The sequence below is a fragment of the Oncorhynchus keta genome, chromosome 21 (assembly GCF_023373465.1).
Source record: "Oncorhynchus keta strain PuntledgeMale-10-30-2019 chromosome 21, Oket_V2, whole genome shotgun sequence".
Lineage (NCBI taxonomy): Eukaryota > Metazoa > Chordata > Actinopteri > Salmoniformes > Salmonidae > Oncorhynchus > Oncorhynchus keta.
Window position 1 is genome coordinate 32,212,553 of NC_068441.1, and position 13,919 is coordinate 32,226,471.

General features: G+C 39.5%; 1 protein-coding gene across 1 annotated transcript in view; it reads left to right on the forward strand.

The window, feature by feature from the left end:
- The window catches only part of fkbp5 (FKBP prolyl isomerase 5), a 48,149-nt gene that overhangs the window by 17,927 nt on the left and 16,303 nt on the right, over nucleotides 1-13,919 (forward strand). The window contains exons 3-8 of the mRNA XM_035756021.2: nucleotides 229-373; nucleotides 12,116-12,258; nucleotides 12,526-12,640; nucleotides 12,913-13,069; nucleotides 13,266-13,356; nucleotides 13,678-13,761. Coding sequence (XP_035611914.1) covers nucleotides 229-373; nucleotides 12,116-12,258; nucleotides 12,526-12,640; nucleotides 12,913-13,069; nucleotides 13,266-13,356; nucleotides 13,678-13,761 — 735 coding nt within the window. The remainder of the gene's footprint in view (nucleotides 1-228; nucleotides 374-12,115; nucleotides 12,259-12,525; nucleotides 12,641-12,912; nucleotides 13,070-13,265; nucleotides 13,357-13,677; nucleotides 13,762-13,919) is intronic.

The window sequence follows — 13,919 nt, forward strand, 5'->3', positions numbered from 1 at the left end:
ATGCAAAATGTCATTTTGAGGGCACTACGTCATCACACAGTGATTTTTATTCGCAACAAGTCCAATTGGTGGAAACACATATTTTCTTTATGCGGATTCTAGAATATTTGCATGAAAATCTTTCTCCAATTGGATGGAAATCTAGCTACTGTCTAGCTATAGAAAACAAGTACTAACTAGCATGCTGAGCTGAGCTGATCTTAGGGCTGACATCTGTTCTTTGTACAGGTGGTGAAAAAACAGGGAGAGGATGGGGACAGACCCATGATCGGGGACAAGGTAGCAGTGCACTACACTGGCAAACTTCTCAATGGGAAGAAGTTTGACTCCAGTATGGACCGCAAGAAACCCTTCATCTTCAATCTGGGAAAAGGTATGTTCGAGTCTGAGTCTGCCTCTTCCTTCCAGTACTTGTTTCTGTACATCTCAGTAACTTTTAGCTGAAGATGACCGTTATCAGGATCTACAGATGTACATAGCTTTTACATCAGGTAACACTTTATATTAAGGTCCCTTAATAAACCATTTATAAACAGTTTGTAAAGTGTTTATTTGCCATTTATTAATCATTGTTCCATTTATTACATTTGTAAATGTCAATATGCAATCTCTAAATAGTTATTTACGCATTTATAAACACTATTTAAAATTATTTATTAAGAGTTAATAAGATAATGAATAAGGTGTTTGATCATAGCATGTTCACAATTTGTTCATGATCAATAATATACTACTAATGTACTTATAAACCAGTTATAAAGGCGTTATTGTGGCTCAGTTGGTTGAGCATGGCGCTTGCAACAAGGTTTTTGGGTTCGATTCCCATGGGGGCTCAGAATAAAAAATAAAAAATGATGCACTCTACTGTAAGTCGCTCTGGATAAGAGCATCTGCTAAATGACTAAAATGACAAAAATCTAATTTCTAACTCACAAGACTATTTATAAGGAATTTATTAACGGTTTTTAAAGACAAGATGGTGCCGACAGAGAGGGTCACCTCGCTTCTAGTCCTTAGGAAACTATGCAGTATTTAGTTTTTTTATGTATTCTTTCTTCCATTGTTAGCCCAGAAAATCTTAAGTGTTAATTACATACAGCCGGGAAGAAATATTGGATATCAGATTGACATCAACTTACCAACATTACGACCAGGAATACAACTTTCACAAAGCGGATCCTTTGTTCGCACCACCACCCAGGACATTTGATCTGATTCCAGAGGCCGACCCAAAACAACATCGCCGCAGAAGAGGTAGATGGAGCGGCCTTCTGGTCAGACTTCAGAGGTGGGGACACCACCCACCGCTTCCGAGTATATAACAAGGTAGACTAAATTAGGGCAAGGGTTGCTTTCCAGAGAGACATCGGGGAAATATGGCTTTCTCGGGATATGTTGTCAGAGTCGGAACAGCCACCGGAATTCTTTATGTGTCGCTCCGACAGAAATAAACATTTCTCTGTGAAGAAGTGCGGGGGTGTATGCTTCATGATTAACAAATCATGGTGTAATCATGAAAACATACAGGAACTCAAGACATTTTAACTCAATCAAATGCCGACCATATTATGTCCAAGATAATTCTTGTTGGTTATTGTCACCGCCGTGTATATCCCCCCCTTAAGCCGATACCACAACGGCCCTCAAGGAACTTCACTGGAAACCATATATCCTGAGGCTGCATTTATTGTATCTGGGGATTTGAACTTCTTATGGCTGGGGGGCAGTATTGAGTAGCTTGGATGAATAAGGTGCCCCGAGTAAACTGCCTGCTACTCAGGCACAGAAGCTAAGATATGCATATTATTAGTAGATTTGGATAGAAAACACACTGAAGTTTCTGTTTGAATTATGTATGTGAGTATAACAGAACTCATATGGCAGGCAAAAACCTGAGAAAAAATCCAATCAGGAAGTGCTTGGATTTGGTCCGATTGCACTTCCTAATGCTACCACTAGATGGCAACAGTCATTAGAACCTTTTTTCAGGCTTCTACTGTGAAGCGGGAGTGAATAAGAGCTGTTTGAACCAGGTGTCTAGCAGAATTCCATGAGCTAAGTCTCGCGCATGGCCGTGAGAGCGAGCTGCGTTCCCTTTCATTTCTAAAAGCAAAGGAATTGTCCGGTTGGAACATTATTGAAGATTTACGATAAAAACATCCTAAAAATGTATTATATACATCGTTTGACATGTTTCTACGAACTGTAATGGAACTTTTTTGACTTTTCGTCTGGACTTAGTACTTGCGCCTTGTGAATTTGGATTTGTGAACTAAACCCGCGAACAAAAAGGAGGTCTTTGGACATAAATTATGGACTTTATCGAACAAAACAAACATTTATTGTGGAACTGGGATTCCTGGAGTGCATTCCGATAAAGATCATCAAAGGTAAGTGAATATTTGTATCTGTATGGCTTGTTTTGGTCTCTGAGCGCTGTACTCAGATTATTCCATAGTGTGCTTTTGCTGTAAAGCTATTTTGAAATCTGACACAGTGGTTGCATTAAGGAGAAGTATATCTTTAATTCCATGCATAACAATTGTATTTCAACATTTATGACGGATGTTTTGGAAGCAAAACATTACTGAACATAACGTGCCAATGTAAACTGACATTTTTGGAAATATATATGAACTTTATCAAACAAAACATACATGTATTGTGTAACATGAAGTCCTATGGGTACCATCTGATGAAGATCATCAAAGGTTAGTGATTAATTTGATCTCTATTTCTGCTTTTTGTGACTCCTCTCTTTGTCTGGAAAAATTGCTGTGTTTTTCTGTGACTAGGCGCTGACCTAACATAATCGCATGGTATGCTTTCGTTGTAAAGCCTTTTTGAAATCGCACACTGGTGGGATTAACAACAAGTTTATCTTTAAAATGGTGTATAATATTTGTGTTTGGGGAATTTTAATTATGAGATTTCTGTTTGAATTTGGTGCCCTGCACTTTCACTGGCTGTTGTCAAATCGATCCTGTTAACGGGATTTCAGCCGTAAGAAGTTAACAAAGCAAATTTGAGAACAAGGCTACCTAAATTCTATCAACATATTGACTGTAGCACAATACTGGATCACTGTTACTCTAACTTCCGCGATGCATACAAGTCTCTCCCCCTCCCTCCTTTCGCCAAATCTGACCACGACTCCATATTACGTATCCTGTCTATAGGCATAAATTCAAACAGGATGTACCTATGACAAGAAGTTTTGATCACGCGGACTGGAACATCGCCTCGGAGAATAATATTGATTTGTACGCTGATTCGGTGAGTCAGTTTATAAGGAAGTGCATTGGAGATGTGAATAGATGGCGGCATTTGCGCAAAACTGAAAGCGTGAACCACCGCATTTAACCTCTTGCTCCTACCTGACACGCAGGCGTCCCATCTAGACATCTGGAAATGCAAATGCGCTACGCTAAATGCTAATAGTACTAGTTAAAACTCAAACGTTCATTAAAATACACATGCAGGGTATTGAATTAAAGCTACACTCGTTGTGAATCCAGGCAACTAGTCAGATTTTTTAAATGCTTTTCGGCGAAAGCATGAGAAGCTATTATCTGATAGCATGTAACACCCCAAAAGATCCGCAGGGGACGTAAACAAAATAATTAGCATAGTCGGCGCTACACAAACCTCACAAATAAAATATAAAACATTCATTACCTTTGACCATCTTCTTTGTTGGTACTCCTAGATGTCCCATAATCACTATTGGGTCTTTTTTTCGATTAAATCGGTCCAATAAATAACCTAGATATCGATCTATGAAGACTGTGTGATAAACAAAAAAAAATAGCGTCTTAAAACGTAACGTCATTTTTTTAAATTAAAAAAGTAGACGATAAACTTTCACAAAACACTTCGAAATACTTTTGTAATGCAACTTTAGGTATTAGTAAACGATAATAAGCGATCAAATTGATCACGAGGCGATGTATATTCTATAGGGGTACGTCTGGAAATAATGTCCGGGTAAATCTCAACCAAAATATCTGGTCCGAGACCTGAAGAAATGGGCTGTCTCTTCTTTGTTTGACCAAGAAACAAAGCCTAGGCAAATGACAAGACTGTTGACATCGTGTCGAAGCTGTAGGAATTGCAATCTCGGCTCCAGGTAATTTGCTTTCCCATAGACAATACATGCAAGTGGCGCATTGATATATTTTCCAATTTTCAGTGATCAGATTTTCCTGCGCTTTTCGATGAAACGCACGTTCTGTTATACTCACAGCCGTGATTTAACCAGTTTTATAAACATCTGAGTGTTTTCTATCCACACATACTAATCATATGCATATACTATATTCCTGGCATGAGCAGCAGGGCGCTGAAATGTTGCGCGATTTTTAACAGAATGTTCGAAAAAGTAGGGGGTAGGAGTAGCAGGTTAACCATGAAAAGATAACTGGGAATATGGCTGAATAAAAACGGTGTAGTTATTCCCTCCGCAAGGAAATGAAACAAGCGAAATGTTGGTATAGGGCCAAAGTGGAGTCACAATTCAACGGCTCAGACACGAGATGTATGTGGCAGGGTCTACAGGCAATCACAGACTACAAAAAGGAAAAAACAGCCACGTCACGAACACTGACGTCTCGCTTCCAGACAAACGAAACACCTTCATTGCCTACTTTGAGGTTAATACAGTGCCACCGACATGGCCCGCAACTGTGGCCTCTCCCTCTCCTTCTTCGTGGCCGATGTGAGTAAGACATTTAAAACATTCCTCAGAACATGCGCAGACCAGCTGGCTGGTGTGTTTAAGGGCATATTCGATCTCTCACTATCCCAGTCTGCTGTCCCCACATGCTTCAAGATGGCCACCATTGTTCCTGTACCCAAGAAGGCAAAGGTAAATGATCTAAATGACTATCGCCCCATAGCACTCATTATGATGTGCTTTGAGAGGCTAGTCCAGGATCATATCACCTACACCTTACCTGCCACCCTAGACCAACTTCAATATGCATACCGTCCCAATAGATCCACAGACGATGCAATCGCCATCACACTGCACACTGCCTTATCCCATCTGGACAAGAGGAATACCTACTGTATGTAAGAATGCTGTTCATTGACTACAGCTCAGCATTCAACACCATAGTACCCTCTAAGCTCATCATTAAGTTTGAGGCCCTGGGTCTCAACGCCGCCCTGTGCATTTGGATCCTGGACTTGCTGACGGGCCACCCCCCCTTCGCTGATCCTCAACACTGGGGCCCCACAAGGGTGCGTGCTCAGCCCCCTCTTGTACTCCTTGTTCACCCATGACTGCATGGCCATGCACGCCTCTAACTCAATCATCAAGTTTGCAGATTAAACAACAGTAGTAGGCTTGATCACCAACAACGAGACAGCCTATAGGGAGGAGGTGAGGGCACTCAGAGTATGGTGTCAGCAAAACAACCTCTCACTCAATGTCAACAAAATAAAGGAGATGATCGTGGACTTCAGAAAACAGCAGAGGGAGCACCCCCCTATCCACATCGATGGGACAGCAGTAGAGAAGGTGGAAAGTTTTAAGTTTCTTGGCGTACACATCACTGACAAACTGAAATGGTCTACCCACACAGATAGTGTGGTGAAGAAGGCGCAACAACGCCTCTTTAACCACAGGAGACCGAAGAAATTTGGCTTGTAACCCTCAAACCTTTACAGATGCACAATTGAGAGCATCCTATCGGGCTGTATCACCACCTGGTATGACAACCACACTGCCACAGCCGCAGGGCTCTCCAGGAGGGTGGTGCGGTCTGCACAACGCATCACCCGGGGCAAACTACCTGCCCTCCAGGAGACCTAATGCACCCGTTGTCACAGGATGGCCAAAAAGATCATCAAGGACAACAAACACCCGAGCCACTGCTTGTTCACCCCGCTTACCATCCAGAAGGTGAGGCCAGTACAGGTGCATCAAAGCTGGGACCGAGAGATTGATAAACAGCTTCTATCTCAAGGCCATCAGACTGTTAAACAGTTGTCATTAACACAGAGAGGCTGCTACCTACATACAGACTTTAAATCATTGGCCACTCTAATAAATAGATCACAGGTCACTTTAATAATGTTAACATATCTTGCATTACTCATCCCATATGTATATACACTGTATTTTTATACCATCTATTGCATCTTGCCTATGCCGCTCGGTCTTCGCTCATCCATATATTTATATGTATATATTCTTATTCCATCCCTTTGCTTAGATTTGTGTGTATTAGGTAGCTGTGGAATTGTTAGATTACTTGTTAGGTATTACTGCACTGTTGGAACTAGATTGAAGCACAAACATTTCGCTACACACACATGGTTAACAGATGTCACTGTGAATGTGACCAATAAAATTTGATTTGATGGTTTGTCTCCCCATTTGTATACAGTGCTTTCAGAAACTATTCCTTCCCCTAGACTTATTCCACATTGTGTTGTGTTACAGCCTGAATTCAAAGCCCATCTACACACTGTAACGGCGTTCTTCGTTTGTTGAAAGAGAGTCGGACCGAAATGCAGCGTGGTTGTTACTCATGATCTTTAATGAAGGATCGCGATACACGAAATAACTTATACATATACAAAAACAACAAACGGAACGTGAAACCTAATTACAGCCTATCTGGTGAACACTACACAGAGACAGGAACAATCACCCACGAAATACACAGTGAACCCCGGCTACCTAAATACGGTTCCCAATCAGAGACAACGAGAATCACCTGACTCTGATTGAGAACCGCCTCAGGCAGCCATGCCTATGCAACACACCTACTCAGCCGCAATCCCAATAACTACAAACCCCAATACGAAATACCACAAAATAAACCCTGGCCTGACCAAATATATAACGAAACACAAAACACTATGACCAAGGCGTGACACACACAACATCCCACAATGACAAAGTTATTATTATTATTTTTTAAACATTTGACATTTTGCTAATTTATTGAAAATGAAATACAGAAAAAAACAAATGTACATTTCACACCCGAGACAAAACGCTGTAGAAGCGCCTGTGGTAGCGATTGCAAGTCTTTCTGGATACGTCTCTAAGAGCTCAAAATCCACACCTGGATTTTGCAAAATTTGCAAAACAATTTAATAAATTTGTTGAACATTGCTCGACAACCATTTGCAGGTTGTGCCATAGATGCTTAAAATATGGAGAGTGGTACGCAGTAATTTTTTCAATATTACTTTAGTGCCTTCTTGCAATCAGGATACATGTTTTGAAAACATTTGTATTCGTACAGGCTTCCTTCTATTAATTCGGTCATTTAGGTTAGTATTGTGGAGTAACTATAATGTTGTTGACCCATCCTCAGTGTTCTATCACAGCCATTACATTCTGTAACTGTTTTAAAGTCGTCATTGCCCTCATGGTAAAATCCATGAGTGGTTTCCTTCCTCTCTGGCAAATGAGTTAGGAAAGACGGCGGTATCTATGTAGTGACTGGGTGTATTGATATACCATCCAAAGTGTAATTAATAACTTCACCATGCTCAAAGGGATATTCAATGTCTACTTTTTTCTTTTACCCATCTACCAATAGGTGCCCTTCTTTGCGAGGCACTGGAAAACCTCCCTGGTCTTTGTGGTTGAATCTGTGTTTAAAATGTACTGTTCGACTGAGGGACCTTACAGATAATTGTATGTGTGGGGTACAGAGATGAGAAAGTCATTGAAAAATCATGTTTTAACACTAGTCCATGCATCTTATTATGTGTTTTGTTAAGTGAATTTCTACTCCTGAACTTATTTAGGCTTGCCATAACAAAGGGGGTTGAATACTTATTGACTCGAGACATTTCAGCTTTTCATTTTCTAACTATGACAAAAAAGAAACTACATTTATTATATTTTAAATTCAGGCTGTAACGCTAAACAAAACATTGGAAAATTCAAGTGTTTGTGAATACTTTCTGAAGGAACTGTACGTATTTATAAATGTAAATGTCATGAATGTGATATTTATTAATTGTTAATGAGTGCATTTGAAAAGCATTTGATCTATAGTCACATTTGGTATTCCTGTAATAATAAGGAATTCCCCTCGACTATGCCCACAAATTGGGGAAAACAAGCATTCTTTCTCGTAGACCCCCTCTGTGAAAGAGCCACCTTCGTCATAGATTTTTGTTATACAGAAATAAAAAAACATGCTGAAAGGCTGCTGTGTTGTTCAATGTACATGTAGCCAGGTCAAAAATGCCAACTTGCGGTTCGCAATGCTCCCACGTAGAGAAATCGAACCTGCGAGAAGAGCACTGTGGCTTCATGCTATTTGGTGTGGAAGAGTGGGAAATTGTGGGGACCCGTTGTCCAAGTAGGCTACACGTAGCAATGCGTGTGGAAAACATTTCATCACAGGTAAGACATCTACATGTAGTTTTGTAATTGACTTAAGCAAGCAGACAAGAAGAAAATTTGTTTGAAAAAGGTCAGGTTTTTGCTGTGAGCCAATGGGATAATTTAATTTATAATTATAATTAATAACCAAGGTACCTTGGGTTGTTTTCCCCACAGGCGTGTGGGGGCCGCAATGTTCTATTTTAAATTATATTATAAATTATATTATATATATATTAAAATGGTATTATTTTGTGCTATTTTATTGTGTTACTATTTCCTTTTTTATTGATTCATTTTCTTACTTTTTAGCTGCATTGTTGGGAAAGGCTTAAGCAAATCTACACTTGTATTCAACGCATGCGACAAATACAATTTGATTGTGTCAGATATCACTGTTCTCAGATATTTTATTCATAGATTTTAGATGTGAATTAAAAAGTGTTTTTGCAAAACGTAATACATCCATTGTTTAGCTGGAATACTCTGATATGTGGTTGTCTCATCTAGCTATCCAGGTGAGACATCACAAAAAAATTCTGAGATCTGGGACTTAAAAATAGTCATCTCAAAACGATACATTTTGCTGATAGAATCTTATAGTTCGAAGTAATTGAAAAATCAAGGACTTGGATCTTTTTTTGACCACTTTTCCAGAAGAATGGCCTTACTGTAAGCTCTTTATGGTAAAAACAAATAAATACAGGTGTCTTAGAGCATGTTTCAGGCTCTTAGGAAAGGCATTGTTTTTGTCTTGTTCTAGATCAATATGAAAACCTCCATGGAAGAGGTATTAAACAAAAATGACAAACTTACATTTTATTGCTAAATAGCAAGTAGATACTGACTTTGGGTGTCAGAGACCACAAAAATATTTCAGTTTACTTATACAGATCTAAGCTTTAGCAATGTTGCTAGTTACATACAGTACATTTGGAAAGTTTTCAGAACCCTTGACTTTTGTTACATTACAGCCTTATACTAAAATGTATATATTTAAAAAGGAACCTCAAAATAAATATCCAGAAATGTTCGATCGGGTTCAAGTCCGGCCTCTGGCTGTGCCACTCAAGGACATTCAGAGACTTGTCCCGAAGCCACTCCTGCGTTGTCTTGGCTGTTTGCTTAGGGTCGTTGTGCTGTTGGAAAGCAAACCTTCACCCCAGTCTTAGGTCCTGAGTGCTCTGGAGCAGGTTTCAGTCAAGGATCTCTCTGTACTTTGCTTCATTCCTCATTCCCTCAATCCTGACTATCCCAAAACATCCCCACAGAATTTGTATTTATTTTTTAACCTTTATTTAACTAGGCAAGCCAGTTAAGAACAAATTCTTATTTGCAATGATGGCCTAGGAACAGTGGGTTAACGATTTTTACCTTGTCAGCTCAGGGATTTGATCTTGCAACCTTTCGGCTACAAGTCCAATGCTCAAACCACTAGGCTACCTGCCGCCACAGCATGATGCTGCAACCTCCATGCTGCACCATAGGGATGGTGCCAGGTTTCCTCCAGACGTGATGCTTGGCATTCAGGCCAAAGAGTTCAATCTTGATATCATCAGACCAGAGAATCTTATTTCTCATGGTCTGAGAGTCATTAGGTGTCTTTTGGCAAACTCCAAGCGGACTGTCATGTGCCTTTTACTGAGCAGTGGCTTTCGTCTGGCCACTCTGCCATAAGGCCTGATTGGTGGAGTGCTGCAGACATGGTTGTCCTTCTGGAACATTCTCCCATCTCCACAGAGGAACTCTGGAGTTCTGTCAGAGTGACCATCTGGTTCTGTGTCACCTCTCTGACCAAGGCCCTTCTCCCACGATTGCTCAGTTTGGCAGGGCGTCCATCTTTAGGAAGAGTCTTTATTCTGCCCTGGAATTGCGTTACCATGCAGAATTAGACAGATAGCTAACAACTAAGTCTTCAATAAAAGGCTTGACTTTTCTTGAACGGATATATTGAAAACGTTTGTTGTGAAACTGCAAAATACAGAAAATAATCTACTTTAGTATCAATTCACATTGACATACTGTAGCTGTACATTATACATTCCAAGTTGAAGTTGCATAAATACAAAGCACCTGCCAAAAAACCATGTATCTGGCATGATGCCAAACTAGATAGCTAATTACCATATGAGTAGTAACTAGCCAACTCTTTTCATTACTCTAATAATGTGAAAACACCTCTGTACAATAACAAAGCATATTACACTAGAAACAGTAACAAAAGTACAGTATTGTATGTTTTACAAACTAATACAGCTGACTGGCATACATGAAAGGCATTGGAATTTGTGTGAGTAAATGCAACCAACCAACATTGATAAGTAAGCAATTTTATCAATAAACAATATTATCATCACTAGCAATATGCTTGAATTGAACTTACAAACAAATATTTTCAGTGGCTGAAGCGTGACAAGGAATAGCTGCACAGAAAGAACTGCACAATACTTCCTGATTCCGCACAGAAAGCTCCCTAGGGGGCGATAAGCACAATGGAACACAATGAAAGTTCATCTTAACCACTATAATAAAATAATATGTTACCTTCTAACAGGATGGCAGCACAGTCTTGGTGGTTCCAAACTTCTTCCATTTAAAAATGATGGAGGCCACTGTGTTCTTGGGGACCTTTAATGCTGCAGAAATGTTTTGGTACCCTTCCCCAGATCTGTGCCTCGACACAATCCTGTCTCTGTGCTCTACGGACAATTCCTTCGACTTCATGGCTTGGTTTTTGCTCTGACATGCACTATCAACTGTGGGACATTATATAAACAGCTGTGTGCCTTACCAAATCATGTCCAAACTATTGAATTTCCCACAGGTGGACTCCAATTTCGAGTCTCATAGCAAAAGGTCTGAATACTTATGTAAATAAGGTATTTCTGTTTATATTTCTAATAATGCAAGCATTTCTAAAAATCTGTTTTCGCTTTGTCATTATGGGGAAAAAATCTATTTAATCCACTTTAGAATGAGGCTGTAATGTAACAAAATGTGGAAAAAGTCAAGGGGTCTGAATACTTTCTGAATGCACTGTAAATTTTGAGTCAAAGAATTCTTTGACCTAGATAGTTTGTGTGTATGTATTGATATGTAGGCTGTGTGCCTTTTGTTTAAAAAAAAGTTTATGTAGTTCTGTCCTTGAGCTGTTCTTGTCTATTGATGTTCTGTATTATGTCATGTTTCATGTTTTATGTGGACCCCAGGAAGAGTAGCTGATGCTTTGCATCATTATACTAATAATATACCGTATAAACCATTAACAAATGCCTTATAAATAATCTTTTGAGTTGACAATAACTCCTTTAGACCTGGTTTATAAGTACATCAGTAATGCATGATTAATAATTTACAAATTGTGAACATACAATGATGAAACACCGTACTAATTTTCTTAGAAATCATTAACACATTATTTAAAATAGTGTTTATGTATGTGTAAATTACTATTTAGATATTTCTTATTTACATGAACAAATATAGGAATAATGATTAATACTTGATAAGTAAACTCTATATAAACGTATAAATGGTTTATTAAGGGACTTTAATATAAATTGTTACCCTACCATCATACTTACATCTCAAAGTGTGGCATGTGTTTGACATCTGTGTGCATGTTGGGGAGGGAGTGTGGATGGTGGGTTGTGGTAACACATCTTATTCACCTGCCGTATGTATCACCTATATGTCACTGCATATGTAGCCTACATCTGTTCATCATGTCTCTTCTCATATATCACTCCTCAGGTCAGGTGATTAAGGGCTTGGATATTGGTGTGTCCTCTATGCAGAGAGGAGAGGTGTGCATGCTCCTCTGCAAACCAGAATATGCTTATGGTTCAGCTGGATGCCCCCCCAAAATACCTCCCAATGCCATGCTACAGTTTGAGGTAGGTTAAGCAGAGTGGTTTCCAATGTGATGGTGGTATACGGGCCTTCATCTACACATACAGTTGCAGGTTTCCCCTATACTGTATTCTGACTGTGGATTGTTCTATATTCTCTCTCTGCATTGTGAACAAAACACATAAATAACACGGTCTCTGTCATAATTCTCATCATTATGGAATCATATGGTTACTGTTGTGGTCAACACCCAACAAATGGATGTGATTTGATGTTTTTTCTGTTCTTACGTGTCTCTTCACTTCCTTTAGGTGGAGCTGCTGAGCTTCAAAGGGGAGGTGTTGACGGACGATGGCGGCATCACGAGGAGGATAAGGGTCAAAGGGGAAGGTTATAATAGTCCCAATGATGGATCAACTGTCCACGGTGAGGCAGACATGCCTTCTCTCCATCACATTCATTGTGATCTCATTAACTGTGAACTTGGTGATCAATATTTGTATTGATTTTGGTACAAAGGCTTTGTCTCACATTGACTGTCATCAACATTTTGATTTTTGTAGTCTCAAACAACACAAAAAAACTGTGAACATTCAAACCTACATTATGTTTGTTATCTGAAGTATAATAATAATATTTTCCATTAAAAAAAAGAAAGAAAATCGGTATATTTTCAATTGCAGTCCTGTATTCCACAGTGCACCTGGAGGGTCGCTGTGGAGAGCGTCTGTTTGACTCCAGGAACGTGCACTTCGTTGTGGGCGAGTCAGAGGACATGGGTGTTCCTCTGGGTGTAGACAGAGCCATGGAGAAGATGCAGAAAGGAGAATGCTGCATGCTCTACTTAAAACCCAAGTAAGGGCCTTTACTCTACTCTACCTCCTGTCGCTGAGGTGGACCTATTGCAACAAAAAGTAGATATGCTTAGTCAGTCATCATCAGCAATGATTTGTAACCTTCAACAAGCATCTCTATAGAAAAATCACGAAAGAATGTAGGTGTGCGTCAGAAATAATCAGCCATACAATACTCTCGCTCTTGTTTTTTGTAGGTATGGCTTTGGGAAAGATGGTAGAGCACAGCATAAGATTGGACCAAACTCAGACCTGATGTATGAAGTGACTCTAAATGACTTTGAGAAGGTGAGTTCTACTTACTGGATTAGATAGGGTAAAAAGAATGTGTTCATGTATCCTATTAGTGTCCCTGGAAGATACCAACAGATTGCTTTTATTTGAGCTGGTGGAGTTTAGACAATGAGGGTCTCAGTTAGATATTCCATGATGGCAGAGTGACCCTGGAGAAAATAATGGGAAGAAACAGGCATAATCTCATTGAAAGTCACCATCTCTGAAACTGATAACAGTATGTTTTCTTTTCAAGGCCTTCTCTGAAACTGATAACAGTATGTTTTCTTTTCAAGGCCTTCTCTGAAACTGATAACAGTATGTTTTCTTTTCAAGGCCAAAGAATCCTGGGAATTGGATCTAAAGGAGAAACTGGATTTGTCTGCTAGAGCCAAACAGAAAGGGACCCAATATTTCAAGGTATGGTGCACCATCTCTGTCTTTCAGACAATAGACAAAATGTAATGACCATTGGATGCATCTGTGTATGAATATTTTAGCTAGTGATGCACCGATATGACATTTTTGGCCGATACCGATATCTGATAGTTTCCTTGCCAAAAGAAACCGATAATGAT